Raw genomic sequence first — 12,012 nt, forward strand, 5'->3', positions numbered from 1 at the left:
TATGTAGGAAGACGTCATATTTTTGTCATCGTGAAGAGCTCGTTGACAGACCTTGCAGGAGTTTTGCACAGTGTCGAAAGATGCCCATAAAGTCCGCTTGACATACTGTATTTGTCCTCTGACGGGCGGTTGACGTTGCAAGTAACAAAATAAAATTTGATTGTAATGCCACTTTGGAACGAGAGGATATTAGGAAGTATCTCTTATATACCTCTTCACATTGTGTATAAAAGGCATATCCTCCTTGAATCCTAGTGACTTTGCCCACGAAGTATCAAAATTAGGTGACCACCCTGACACTATTCTATCAATTGCCGGATCGTAATTTTCCTCCACCAGTTCTCTTCGCTCCTTTCCGGCAAGCTCTTCCAAAACATCCAGCATTTCCTGCACTGTTACCTTTACACCCGGGAGATTGACGGATCGGGAATCACCAAAGGCTTCCTTGGGGATATCCTTTGCGAGAATCAGATTCTCCACAACGGTGTATGGGGAACAGATCCATAGTTCCGTATCGCGTTTGACAGGTAAAATACTTCTCTTCCCATTTAATGGTTCGCGAATGATTCCGCTCGCAAAGCTACTAGCTGCCTGGGTTGGTTTTCCCGCTCGAACGGTAACAGTAGGCAGTCGGACAGATCGCCCGTCGATAAAACCCCGCCGGGAGTAATCATTGATTAGCAACTCAACTACCATTTTTTGCGTACCGTACGATGATGTCGGGATTTGCGGTAGGTTGCGCTCGTTGATGATAAAGCCTGCAGCCGTGGGGCCATGAACAGCTAATGTGGATGTGAAAACAACTTTAACGCCTGGCATGGTGTGACGAAGCCGGTCCAAGATATAATGCGTTGCGAAGAAGTTTACTGACATTCCCAGGTCGAAATCAGCTTCAGATGCACTTGACATAATTCCATGGACAAGGTAGACGACATCGTATGCTGCAGATTTCGAAATGAGCCCGTCGACAGCAGAACGGGAGGTGAGATCAGCCTTGACCGACTTGACCTGCGATGCATGCTCCTGGGCAGAAACTGGTATAATGGGAGTCGTGACATCAGTTATCGTAAGGCGGGTGGAAGAAGGGGCAGACTTGAGGAGCGCTGTAGTCAGCTCTTGACCGATGAAACCTGCCGCTCCAGTAATAAGAATGGACATTGTTTCAACAGATAACTAAGGCTCAATAGTCCCACAGTGGCCAAAATGGACACGACTCTCAAGAGCAATAGATCTCATTTCGCCAGGCAAGTGTCTCTATATATTTGCAGGCCTTTTAATATATTGCCTGCATATCTGTTATAAGTTGGTGGCAGGTTGGTAGCGCTGACAAGTGTTTTACTCCAGAAATCCCGCGGCGGATCTGCGGGGTTGGAAATGATGTCTATTTCGGAAAAAGCATCCCGAGGGAACTCTGTTCTGCAGTTATCAATGTATGTACGCATTTCTGCCGCGGATCCCATGGCATTACAGGCTGGATAGCCTATTAGGAGTTGGGGTCGTGAGTGCAGATATGAATCATGCATTCAACTGATGTAGCAAGATGAACGGAGTAGATGCATGGATATGGAAGCGCACAGATGCTGAATCTAATACGTATATTTTAGTCGGCCCATCATCAGAGAAAAGTGTATGAAGTAAATTGCAACCAAAAGGATCCACACATAGAACGCCTGTACTAAACAAGAATCAAAAAACACCATACAAGAGACATCCAAGCATTAATCCAATCAAGATGGTCTGTAGACGCCAACGACTATGCAGTGATCACGCTCAAACGGTTCTGAGAAATTACGCGTTAGCTCTTGAGTTTTTCTTTTTTTTTTCTTTTTTCTTTTTTTTTTTTTTTGCTGGGAAATATATCCATAAAAGGTTCTTACCGAGTGTCAGTTGTTCCTTTGGTTTTATTCTCTCCTCTCTCAATTTCTGGACTTCTCTGGCGAAAACAACTTCGGGCTTCGCCGTGCTGTCAATACAGTTGGCTTTGATACTGACAAGGATTCCGCCACCAGCTTTCAAGAACAAGTGAGCGTTCAGACCAACAATACGGGCTTGATCGGGCTGCGCAACGTCGGCGAATATAGCATCTACCATTCCAACAAGCATTCTGTAGCGGAGTGGGTGTCTCGCATCGTCGACGATCGGAATGACGTTTGTACGGTGGGTGGCCATGCCGATCAAATCACGTCCTGAACGGTGAGAGAACTCAACGGCGTATACGGTTCCAGTAGGGCCAACAATATCGGCAACATGACTGACTGATGTGCCGCTGGCAGCGCCGAGGTAGAGAACTTTGGCGCCAGGTTTGATGTAAATTTCGTCCAGACCACCGAGAATACCAGCAGCCAACTTGCTACGGAAAGGATTCCACACGCGGTATTCGACCTTAGTCGTGGTGTTGTCGCCGTCCACTGTGGCCGGAGCTTCGACGGAGATGCGCTTCTCGCCATAGACAGCTTCGCCGGGGGTCAAGTTCTTTGTAACCAAGAGATCCTCCTTACCACCTCTCGCAACGAAGACACCGGCATGACGATGGGGTTCCTTTCGAATTTCGGGTAAGCGTCCAGTCAAATGTGATCCCACAAACCGGCGATATCGCATCGCCGTGTGGAGGGAATTCAAGACAACCCACAATGATGACCTTAGCACCACCCTTAGCACCAGGCTTTCCACCGCGACCACCACCGCGAGCACCCCTGCCGCCTCTGCCACCTCTTGGAGCTCCACGGCCACCTCCACGGCCACCTCTAGAGCCTAATCCGCCTTTTGGTTGGAAGAGAAGCTTGTTAGCAAAGATTCTACTATCCCGCGCAAGCCATTCGCAGGGCTAGGGCCCAAATGAGAGCCATTCATCCCTTCAACCATGGTGTAATGCCATTCAAAGGATAAAGTATGACGATGGGTATCACAGTACACACCTCTGGCACCACCTCGTCCACCTCCGCGAGGACCTCCGCGGCCTCCATGGGGGGGTCCTCCACGTCCACCACGCGAACCTCCGAAAGCCATTTTATACAATCGCAATTAATATAATAGCGCGGGGCCTCAGTTTGGAAGATATTGTCCAAGACAAACTCGCACCGGGAAATCACCCACAGAACGAAGTGCTTCGATAATCGACTAAGAGGAGCTGGAAGCCGCAGTCAAAAACGCAAGATGGCGGGGTCGGAGATGCAGATCCGACTTATGAGCCCTAAGATGCTATTTTTGAGTGGCAATGAGGGCTCACAACAGGTTGTGTTGAGTTAGGAAGAATGGTTTGACGAGTCCCTTCATCCCAAGCAAAAAATGAAATTTTGGAGCTTTCTATGAGATCGATTTTCTGCGCTAGCCCAATATCGTTAGACTGGCGTTTTTCCATATGGTCAAAACACCATATCACGTGATTGTACCTTTTTTGGCGCACGTGAGCTGCGTTTGCCCTAATTTCCGTTTGCGGCGCTGCTTTCCTCCAGAGTCTCGACTACGCATTTCAAACCTCCGCAGTTCGGAATTGAACCTTAAAAGCTTTATGTCACGTTACTCTGTGCAACCGATTATCGGCAAATACATTGATACATGAGGCCGCCCTCTTTCTTTACTCAAAACTTCCATTCTAAGGCCCCGCATACATATATACCCGTCAAATCAGAGATCATGAACCCTTGATTCAGCCATAGAACCAGTATTCGCTCGAGTACTGGACTGCCATCTCCTTTGGCTGGCCTGCACAATTTTTAGGGGGCATTCCTCCCGCAGTATTCACCCTATATATGGTTTTTGCTTTGCCAGTGCTCGCTGGGATTGATTTGAGCCATAACCATGCGACCGCACCATCCATCTGGCCGCCCACTCCTTTCAGCGCAGTTTTAGGGGCATCAACTGTCCCCTCCTTTCTGACTAGTGAGGAGCCTAGGTCGCCGATATCGAATACTGCCGTTGTGTCATCACTGAAGAAATGGCGACCCAGAAACGGCATTTCGCCCATTGGGGTCTTGGAAATGGGCTCTGGATGGTGCTGCTGGGTAAGAGCGGTATTCACAAGAGCCCTTAGACGAGGTGGAGAGTTTGCCGCTATACAAGAAGCGTCGAACAGGGTTGCAAGAGCCCCCTTTGGCTTCGTGTTTCCGGACTCAGACTCGCATGTGTAATTCTATGCCCATCACGATTTGTCAGCCTGGCCTCAAGTGAATCACAGTTCGTGGCAAATGCATATCCACAGTGCCCACGAGTTAATAACAAGCGATAGGGGTCTCAATATTACCTGGGTTCCTCGACCAACAGCCACAGCAAGAAGCTTCTGTCCTTGAGGGATATCTGGAAAAGGCTCAGAGCTCTGTGGAAGCTTTACATGAGAGAGGTCGCATCGTGGGGTTGGGGCAAGTTCGGCGCGTTTTGGAAAATTTTGGATTTCTTTGCTAACGCCAGAGCGGAATTTGGCTTCATCTTGGGGCCGGTCGATAGGTAGGGAAAGCACTGACAAGGTGAGAGCCAGAAGAATCAACATCAAACGGCCCATCGTTTGCAATCGTGAATCACAGTCTCAATGTTGATAGTTATATATATCAGCAGGAAGACCAGCTCCCGGAAGGATTAATACTTATATAAGGAGATGCGAAGAACAAATTGCCAACAAAGGAAATATTAAAGTGAAGAGAAATACGGGTAAATTGATATGAAGTCCACATCCTGAAACCCATACCAGGACGGCCTTATATGTGATCATCACATCTCTCTCCCGTCTTGAGATGGTAGCATGCATGCTCTCGCGTGGTCTGTATCATCGGTGTCGAACCGCCGGACTGAAGAAACGCAGCAGCTCGAGAGCCAATAAAGTGACCAATTATCCTTAGTCATTTGCAGCTTCCTATCAATAGAAATTGACCGAGTTCCCATTGTCAGGTCCTATTGGCCTAGATCTACTTTAGTGGCGGGGCGGAATGAGCTTGGCGCTCGATGCGGCATGCCGAATGGCTGGTCGGGATCGATATCATTGGGGTGAACTGTGCTCAGTAAACACTATTATTAACTCAGACTACTCCAGAGCATCACAGAGCCATTGTCTTCAGATGGCTGGAAATCCACCAAACCATCCTCCAGTCCTTCGATTGGGAGCCTTTTAGCAGACACGCCGTGAAGTATTACAACATCAAACTTTGGGGCAGAGTTCTTCGCCATCAGCTGGATGGTTTGGATTCTAAATGCAATGTAACTGATTGTTTGCTGTGAAGGCTGGAGCATAAGTGTTCTCTGTTTCTGCGTCAAACTGTAGAAGTACAATGTATATCTGATGATGAGGAGGTTTTCTCCGGCATCCAAGTCGAATTGTGCATAGACCACAAAGGTAACTGTGTAGTTAGTTAATGTGACACCTGTGACAGGATGCAGGTTTCAAGCCCAGGGCCACGTCGATCTTCAGCTCACAATTTCTCCGGGGTGAATCCCGCCTTTACCGCCGGCCGAATCAAGCCACAACTGGCCAAAATTTCATAATATCAACCTCCTTTCCACAAGATGTGCCTGATATCCTCTACTTCAGAAAAAATTAAACAGCCTCTGTTACCAGAACCTCTGCCACGTAGCTTGCATCGAGACACACTCCAGGAAAGTTTTACTAATTCTACCCGCCCGGCACACAGCAAGCCAAAAGCTTTTACAGCAGAGTTTGCCCTGCACTGATAACCTTTGTGCCTTTCCCTTGCAGCAAAGAGGGGAAGCGGGAAATTTGGAGATTCTGTGCACTGGCCATCCTCTTGTGGTAGGATACGCATACTTCTGTTAAGCGCCTACGACGCTCGCACGATACTTTTGCCTTGGAGTCGACGTAAGCCCTATTCTACACTTCTCGATGAAGCCACTGCAATGACGAAGCATTGCATCTATGATAGTGGGGTCTGCGAAAGTATCGAAAGAGAAGATAAGAAACATTTATACTATATTTTCTCAATTTTTTTCCTAACATACTATAAATCATCCCTCCTGAACATCTGCAATCTTCCAAAATTTTGCATGGTTCCTGCATAAATCAGGAAAAAAAAGAAAAAAAAGGTTCCGACCCCAGGTTTCTCTTGTCTTGCATGGTATAATATAGAAAGACATTCTCAAAACGCATATAGCTAGAGAGACAGAACAACGTAGATGCTTAATAAATAAGCACCTCATATGGTTTGCAGCTTTTCAAACACTGCCAATTCATTCCACAACAGTTTCACTACTAACAAAGGGATGTCTAGGTCCTGCCAAGAGAGCATTCGAGGTACGTCTATCATCAGATTCTCCGCGCTGGTTTGAGAAGCGCCTGGAAAGACGCTTCTACAGCTTTCTTCAGCTCCTTGTACGACACAATGAAACACGACTGCTCATCGCGGCTGATTAAGGTAACTTTCTCATCGGTTCCCGCATCCAATTTATTCAAACAGGTCAATACGTGACCTAGATCCACCACAGGTACATTCTGCGCATCGACTTGGTGGAACACATAATCGCGGAATAATTTTAGGAAATAACGTTCTCCATTTTCTGACCATTGACGATCGTGTTCGTATTCTGGTCGTTCGTTGATGAAGTTGAGTTTGGAGAGCAAGCGGACGAGCCGGGCATTTTCTAATTCCCGGCTTAGATCGGAAATAAGTTGGTCGTCAAGATGAAGCGACGAATCAAAGGTCGACATAAGTTGTGAAGATATACCGGAGATAAATATATCGATAGTCCGTTCTTGATCTTTTTGCATACCACTGAGCAGCCAGTAGACGGAATTGTTGAGCTGAGCGCTGTAACTGCGGTTGAAATGCTCCGTGGCTTTCGTTGGGTTATGCATTAGTGAAGGCGAGTTGGCCCCGAGTGTGAGGATTAATTGTCCGAAGTTAACGAGGTCTTGATGTTGCAAATCAGCCAGGGGTCGCTGAGAATCGAATTGCACAACGTCCAAAATGCCGCACGCATTCAATCTAATTCGATTCTTCCCGGTAAGCAGAATTTTGCTTGGTTCGATGACGCGAGCAGCAAGACCCGCGCTATGAATCGCTTTCAGGGCATTCGCAATTTGCGTCACATAGCTCCAAAGAATTTGCTCTGGAATATGCCCGGAGGTATGACGACCCTGGTAGCGACCTTGCCCATCGGCTAAATGCTGCTCCGCCAGGGTTTTAGATAACGGATGGTAGTCAGTAACGAAGATCAAGGAGCTATCTTGGAAACTTCGATTGGTAAAGGCATCGTGCACAGTGACCACGCTGCCACAGCTCACTCTTTTCCAGTTCTGCACTGATCGGATCGCTTTTTCATTTGTCAAACGGAAACCTGCAGGGTAGCAGCTGAGCTTATGGTTCGGAGATATCAGTGGTTTAAAGCGTACCTTCCAGACGCCTGAGAGCGTAAAAGTTTCCATCTTTGCTGGATTGAGCCTTATAAACCCAACTCGGGTACCCAAAAATGGCAGCGTTCTTCTGATGGGAGAGATCAAGCGGGACAAGAGAGTGAAAGTAATCTATCTGGGTAGGGAGCTGCGAATCTTGGAGACGATCAATAATTGGGAAAGCAAGTAAAGCCTCCTGCTTTAGGGTAGAACTCACTAGGTAGTGTCTGAAGGGTAGCTGCAGCTTTCTTTTGCAATTCCTCTCGAAAGGAATTGGGAAGAAACAGGTCATGGATGTTCCTTTGGTAACCTAAAATATTTTGATTATGTGGTCCAATTGGGGCATACAAGTGGTATTGAACCTAAGCAATTCATTAGCATAGGAAATTTGAATGGAGGATCCTTTTCATACCGGCTGCTGGAACGCGTTTTGGGCTCCAAAAAAGGCCGCCCCGCCGATCGCAGATGGATCGTGGGAGTATGGGTTAGGCTGCACCTGATGGGTGACAGCACCAGAAGCTCCCAACGGTGTGGAAGAAGAGACAAACGGATCATAAGCAGGAGTTGAAAGGACTCCATTGCCGTGTCCATGTATGGTTTCCTACATCACATGCGATTAGATTAAGTTTCAGATACGTTCCAGCGGGGCTAGTGCAATAGCTATGACCAACAGACAAAGCAAGGCTAGAATCTCAAGCCCCGCCAAATAAAGAGATGAACTCACAACATGCGAAGAGTCGAACCCTTGCGGAACGAAATCTTGGATCTCGCCTATGGACCACTCAGGTGTAGAGGTCTCCGGTTGGCTCTGAGGCGTAGCAGCATTTGATCCTAACGAATCTGATCAACATCTCATAATTTATAGTCCGAAGCGAACAGATGAACATACTCGAAAGAACCCCTTTGGGAAGAAACGGCGCAGCATTGGCGGCCTTTGGAGAGATGGTAGCGGACTTCTTTAAGCCGGAGGAGCCATTGAGGGGAGTAGCGGATGGTGTGAAGCTGGGTGAGTCCACATTAAAGCGCTTCTTGCTGCTACTTCTACTGCGACGAAGAAAAGCCATCTCAGTCAGGTATTTGGTCGAGTTCAGAGGTGTACCGGGGCATATCATGCAGGCAGGTGGGGCATCTCACCTTTCCGGATGCTGGGCCTCATTGACCCGTGACGGATCATGGTTGAATACGCAGCCTTTGAATTCATAGCTGTCAGTTCAGCGTCGAGACACATCTTGAGTAAAAGCAAGGGGGGGATCTCCCAGGACCTTTATCTTCGTAACGACAGCGGCCGTATATGGTCACATTTCGACATAGTGTGTCTTTCGCGTGATCTATCGCGCCATGCAGACGATTAGCCGCTCCATCCAGGGAAAGGTGATGAAAACTTTTCGACGGAGTGGTCGTGTGCGCCTACCGCGTCCTTTAAGCTTCGGAGAACTGGTGCCCCGTCTGCCATCGTCGATGTTCGGTTTGCCCGCCGAAGCCATTGCACAGGTCCCAGCACAGATTAGCACAACAACGGCTCCATGGACTTGACAAAATGGGATTCCGGAAGGGTGAAAGGGACCAAAGAGGTTGAAAAGCGCTGCATTCCTTTGAAGAGGTGGCGGAACGGAGGAGTGACGACGGAGTGACCTAACAGCCGATGACGGAAGCTAAGTCTGGGTTGATGGGCGGGCAAAAGCCACGGTGAAGCAGCGTGTGCTGACGAAGTGTGCCCGGATGATGCAAGCCGAACATCAATCTTGCGGAGTACGGAGGAGATGGCCCAGAGTCATTGACGGGCGCGAAAAGCGGCGGATGGTGAGCTCTTCAGACTTCCATCAAGCCAGGGCACTGCCGAATCTTCATTGGATGTGGCTAGGTGACATGGGGCGTCACGGTCCAAGCGTCGCGGCGTCGGTCACGTGGTGCGGCTGCTGGGGCGAGTAAGTTCGGGGTGTGTTTGCCCTGTTTGCTTGGAACTCTGCTTGTACAGAGCATGTACTCCGTATGCATGCTGATAATATCGATGTACATACTCCGTACAAGGGCACGGAGTTCTCGTCGCACAGATCCAAGGAGCTCCTTCGGAATTGCAGTCCGCAGGCTTTTTGAGATAGTCGTGCTTCCCCTGGAACCAACTGCTGCGTTGTGGCTCGCGTGCCAGCAACGATGGAGTGAACCCGTCTTTCCTTTCCTCGTGACATGCCTCATTTCCTCAGCAAGGGATGCTTCCTGCATCCCTTCCATGCCCACTATTCATTGTGTTATGGACGCACAGGATCTGTTGTCTGCTGCTCAGGACACGGTCAACTGTCTCTGTCAAACGTCTCTTGTGCAGGCTTAACCACTACGCTTCCATCCTAGCTTTTTGATTGTTGATTTGTTGAACCAAACACCTGGTCTTTCGACACAGCTGCATTGATATCCTATATTGACCAGCCAGCTACAAAACAGCATGACTGATAAACAAGCAGAGAGTTAGCTGACCCCGCTTTCCTGCTGTAGGTTTATAGGCGTGAGTGTTTGCTGACTGCTGCTCATCCTATTCTTCAAAACGAAAAAAAGCCACAACTCAGTCGAACCAGAACCAGTTGATGCTCCAAGCATTCGAGTGGAACACTCCGGCTGATCACCAGCACTGGAAGCGTCTGACTGCGGCTCTTGACTGGTTCAAAGAGATTGGTGTTACCGCTATATGGATTCCTCCGGGTTGCAAGGGAATGGCTCCTGCCCGTAATGGCTACGACATCTATGATCTTTACGACATCGGCGAGTTTGACCAGAAAGGCTCAGTGCCCACGAAATGGGGATCAAAGGAGGAGCTGCAGGACTTGGCCAACAAGGCCGAGGAAATGAATATAAAGATCCTGTGGGATGCAGTGCTCAACCACAAGGCCGGCGCAGACAGGACAGAGACATGCCAGGCGGTTAGGGTGGATTCAGATGGTAGTGTCCTCTATGCTTCCTGCTGGTTCCTTTAGAAATTTACCGCTTCATCTGACTCAGCGTTCCGCTATAGATCGAAATTGCACCCATGGGAACAAGCCGATAGAAATCGAATCTTGGCTTGGATTCGAGTTTCCCGGGCGCGGCAATGTCTACAGTTCGATGAAATATCATTGGTACCATTTTAACGGTATCGACCACAACCTTAAAACGGGAATTAGAGGTATCTATAAAATTATTGGCGACGGCCGGAAAAACTGGGCCTCAGACGTGAGCAAAGAACGAGGGAACTTCGATTATCTCATGTTTGCAAATATCGACTTTTCTAATGAGGATGTCAAAGATGATGTTAAGAATTGGATTCAGTGGCTCAGTGAGCAGGTTCCCATCGGCGGGCTTAGGCTTGATGCTGTGAAACACTACTCACGGTCTTTTCTTATCGAGTTTATCCTCCACATAAAGAATCGAGTTGGACTGGACTGGTTTTTCGTCGCCGAGTATTGGAAAAATGACATAAATGAGCTCTTGACCTATTTGGAACAGACGAAGAATTTGGTATCCCTCTTCGATGTGCCGTTGGCCCACAATATTTCTAGACTTTCCCGGGCGAGGAAACCCGACCTCAGGAAGGTATTCCACGAAACCTTGCTGAAAAAGCGGCCCGAGTATGCCGTAGTAAGTAATACTGATACTCTGTCGATATCCGATGTGCTGACCGTCGACAGACGTTTGTGACGAACCATGACACGGTATGTCGTACGCCCCTACGACGACATTGTGTTGTGATAAGTTGGCTAACTCCTGTTTAGCAACTAGGGCAGTCATTGGAGGTAAGGGCGGCGCCCTTCTATTTTCGCCCTAGCTAGTGTCCATGCTAATTCTTCGCCCGCCCGTTCTCGACATCATAGCTTCCAGTGGAGCAATGGTTTAAGCCCCTTGCTTATGCATTGATACTCCTCCGCAAAGAAGGGTATCCGTGTCTTTTCTATGGCGACCTTTATGGTATCAACGCTGGTTTTCTAAATGCGGCTGAAGGCCCGTTGCCCAACTTGGGGTCTCTGGCACTTGGGCGCAGCCTTTACGCTTACGGATCGCAACGTGACTACTTTTTTCAAAAGCACTGCATTGGTTTGACTCCTTGCCTTGGCCTTCTGATTCCGCGTTAAATCAGTTGATGGCTAATGAGTAATAAACGGCAACCCAGGTTTCGTAAGATACGGGGATGCTGATCACCCATCCGGTCTTGCTTGCGTTATGAGCAGCACGAGGCGCTCGTTTAAATTCATGTACGTCGGAAGAAATCATGCGGGGGAAAAGTGGACCGAGATCTATGGGCAATATGGTGGTTCCGTTAAGATCAACCGCCTGGGTTACGGTAGCTTTGGAGTTATGCCCAAGAGTGTGAGCATTTGGGTTAGTTCAGAGGCCCAAGGCAGGGACAAATTCCCTGTCAAAAATGCGCATCAATTCAGGTAGAACGTGTTGTCTTGTTTTTAAAGACAAGACGAGACGATCATGCCCCTCAACACCCTACTTGGTATTAGCCAGCTTCAGAAAGGCGACTTAGGTCTAAAGCAGCATGTTTAACGCAAAGTCAGTTATTGAGCAGGAGCCTCTTCAAGGATATCTGTATCCGCGAATATGATCTAAAGCTTTTATTGGCCGATAGCAATTGGGATAAGATAATATAATGTGCAGTATCTTATGGGATCCACGCGGAGCCAGGTATGGAATCACTTATTAGTTCATTGTAG

General features: G+C 48.2%; 5 protein-coding genes across 5 annotated transcripts; 1 reads left to right on the top strand and 4 right to left on the bottom strand.

Moving 5' to 3' along the window:
* Positions 1–189: 189 nt before the first annotated feature.
* Positions 190–1,234, bottom strand: D8B26_005611 (uncharacterized protein; the record flags this gene model as incomplete). The annotated part of the gene is made up of 1 exon (XM_003068940.2): positions 190–1,234. Exon 1 carries the CDS (start codon positions 1,156–1,158, stop codon positions 190–192), a length of 969 nt encoding a protein of 322 aa, XP_003068986.1. The 5' UTR covers positions 1,159–1,234.
* A 286-nt stretch (positions 1,235–1,520) lies between these two features.
* On the bottom strand, positions 1,521–3,274 carry NOP1 (rRNA methyltransferase NOP1). Its single transcript, XM_003068939.2, has 4 exons — positions 2,916–3,274; positions 2,630–2,760; positions 1,878–2,538; positions 1,521–1,780 (listed from the first exon to the last, which is right to left on the bottom strand). The coding sequence occupies exons 1-4, from the start codon at positions 3,004–3,006 to the stop codon at positions 1,728–1,730; spliced, it is 936 nt and encodes a 311-aa protein (XP_003068985.2). The 5' UTR covers positions 3,007–3,274; the 3' UTR covers positions 1,521–1,727.
* Positions 3,275–3,510: 236 nt separating this feature from the next.
* D8B26_005613 (uncharacterized protein) lies at positions 3,511–4,535 on the bottom strand. Its single transcript, XM_003068938.2, has 2 exons — positions 4,241–4,535; positions 3,511–4,129 (listed from the first exon to the last, which is right to left on the bottom strand). Exons 1-2 carry the CDS (start codon positions 4,493–4,495, stop codon positions 3,647–3,649), a joined length of 738 nt encoding a protein of 245 aa, XP_003068984.1. The 5' UTR covers positions 4,496–4,535; the 3' UTR covers positions 3,511–3,646.
* Positions 4,536–6,198: 1,663 nt separating this feature from the next.
* Positions 6,199–9,125, bottom strand: PAN3 (PAB-dependent poly(A)-specific ribonuclease subunit 3). Its single transcript, XM_066124932.1, has 9 exons — positions 8,742–9,125; positions 8,593–8,658; positions 8,465–8,519; positions 8,220–8,371; positions 8,055–8,161; positions 7,743–7,931; positions 7,548–7,692; positions 7,331–7,486; positions 6,199–7,275 (listed from the first exon to the last, which is right to left on the bottom strand). The coding sequence occupies exons 1-9, from the start codon at positions 8,812–8,814 to the stop codon at positions 6,245–6,247; spliced, it is 1,974 nt and encodes a 657-aa protein (XP_065981013.1). The 5' UTR covers positions 8,815–9,125; the 3' UTR covers positions 6,199–6,244.
* Positions 9,126–9,906: 781 nt separating this feature from the next.
* Positions 9,907–11,923, top strand: D8B26_005615 (uncharacterized protein; the record flags this gene model as incomplete). The annotated part of the gene is made up of 6 exons (XM_003068936.2): positions 9,907–10,258; positions 10,332–10,933; positions 10,984–11,007; positions 11,068–11,088; positions 11,167–11,386; positions 11,463–11,923. 6 exons carry the CDS (start codon positions 9,907–9,909, stop codon positions 11,732–11,734), a joined length of 1,491 nt encoding a protein of 496 aa, XP_003068982.2. The 3' UTR covers positions 11,735–11,923.
* Positions 11,924–12,012: the final 89 nt, after the last annotated feature.

This window comes from Coccidioides posadasii, chromosome 3, assembly GCF_018416015.2.
Source record: "Coccidioides posadasii str. Silveira chromosome 3, complete sequence".
Classification (NCBI taxonomy): Eukaryota; Fungi; Ascomycota; class Eurotiomycetes; order Onygenales; family Onygenaceae; genus Coccidioides; species Coccidioides posadasii.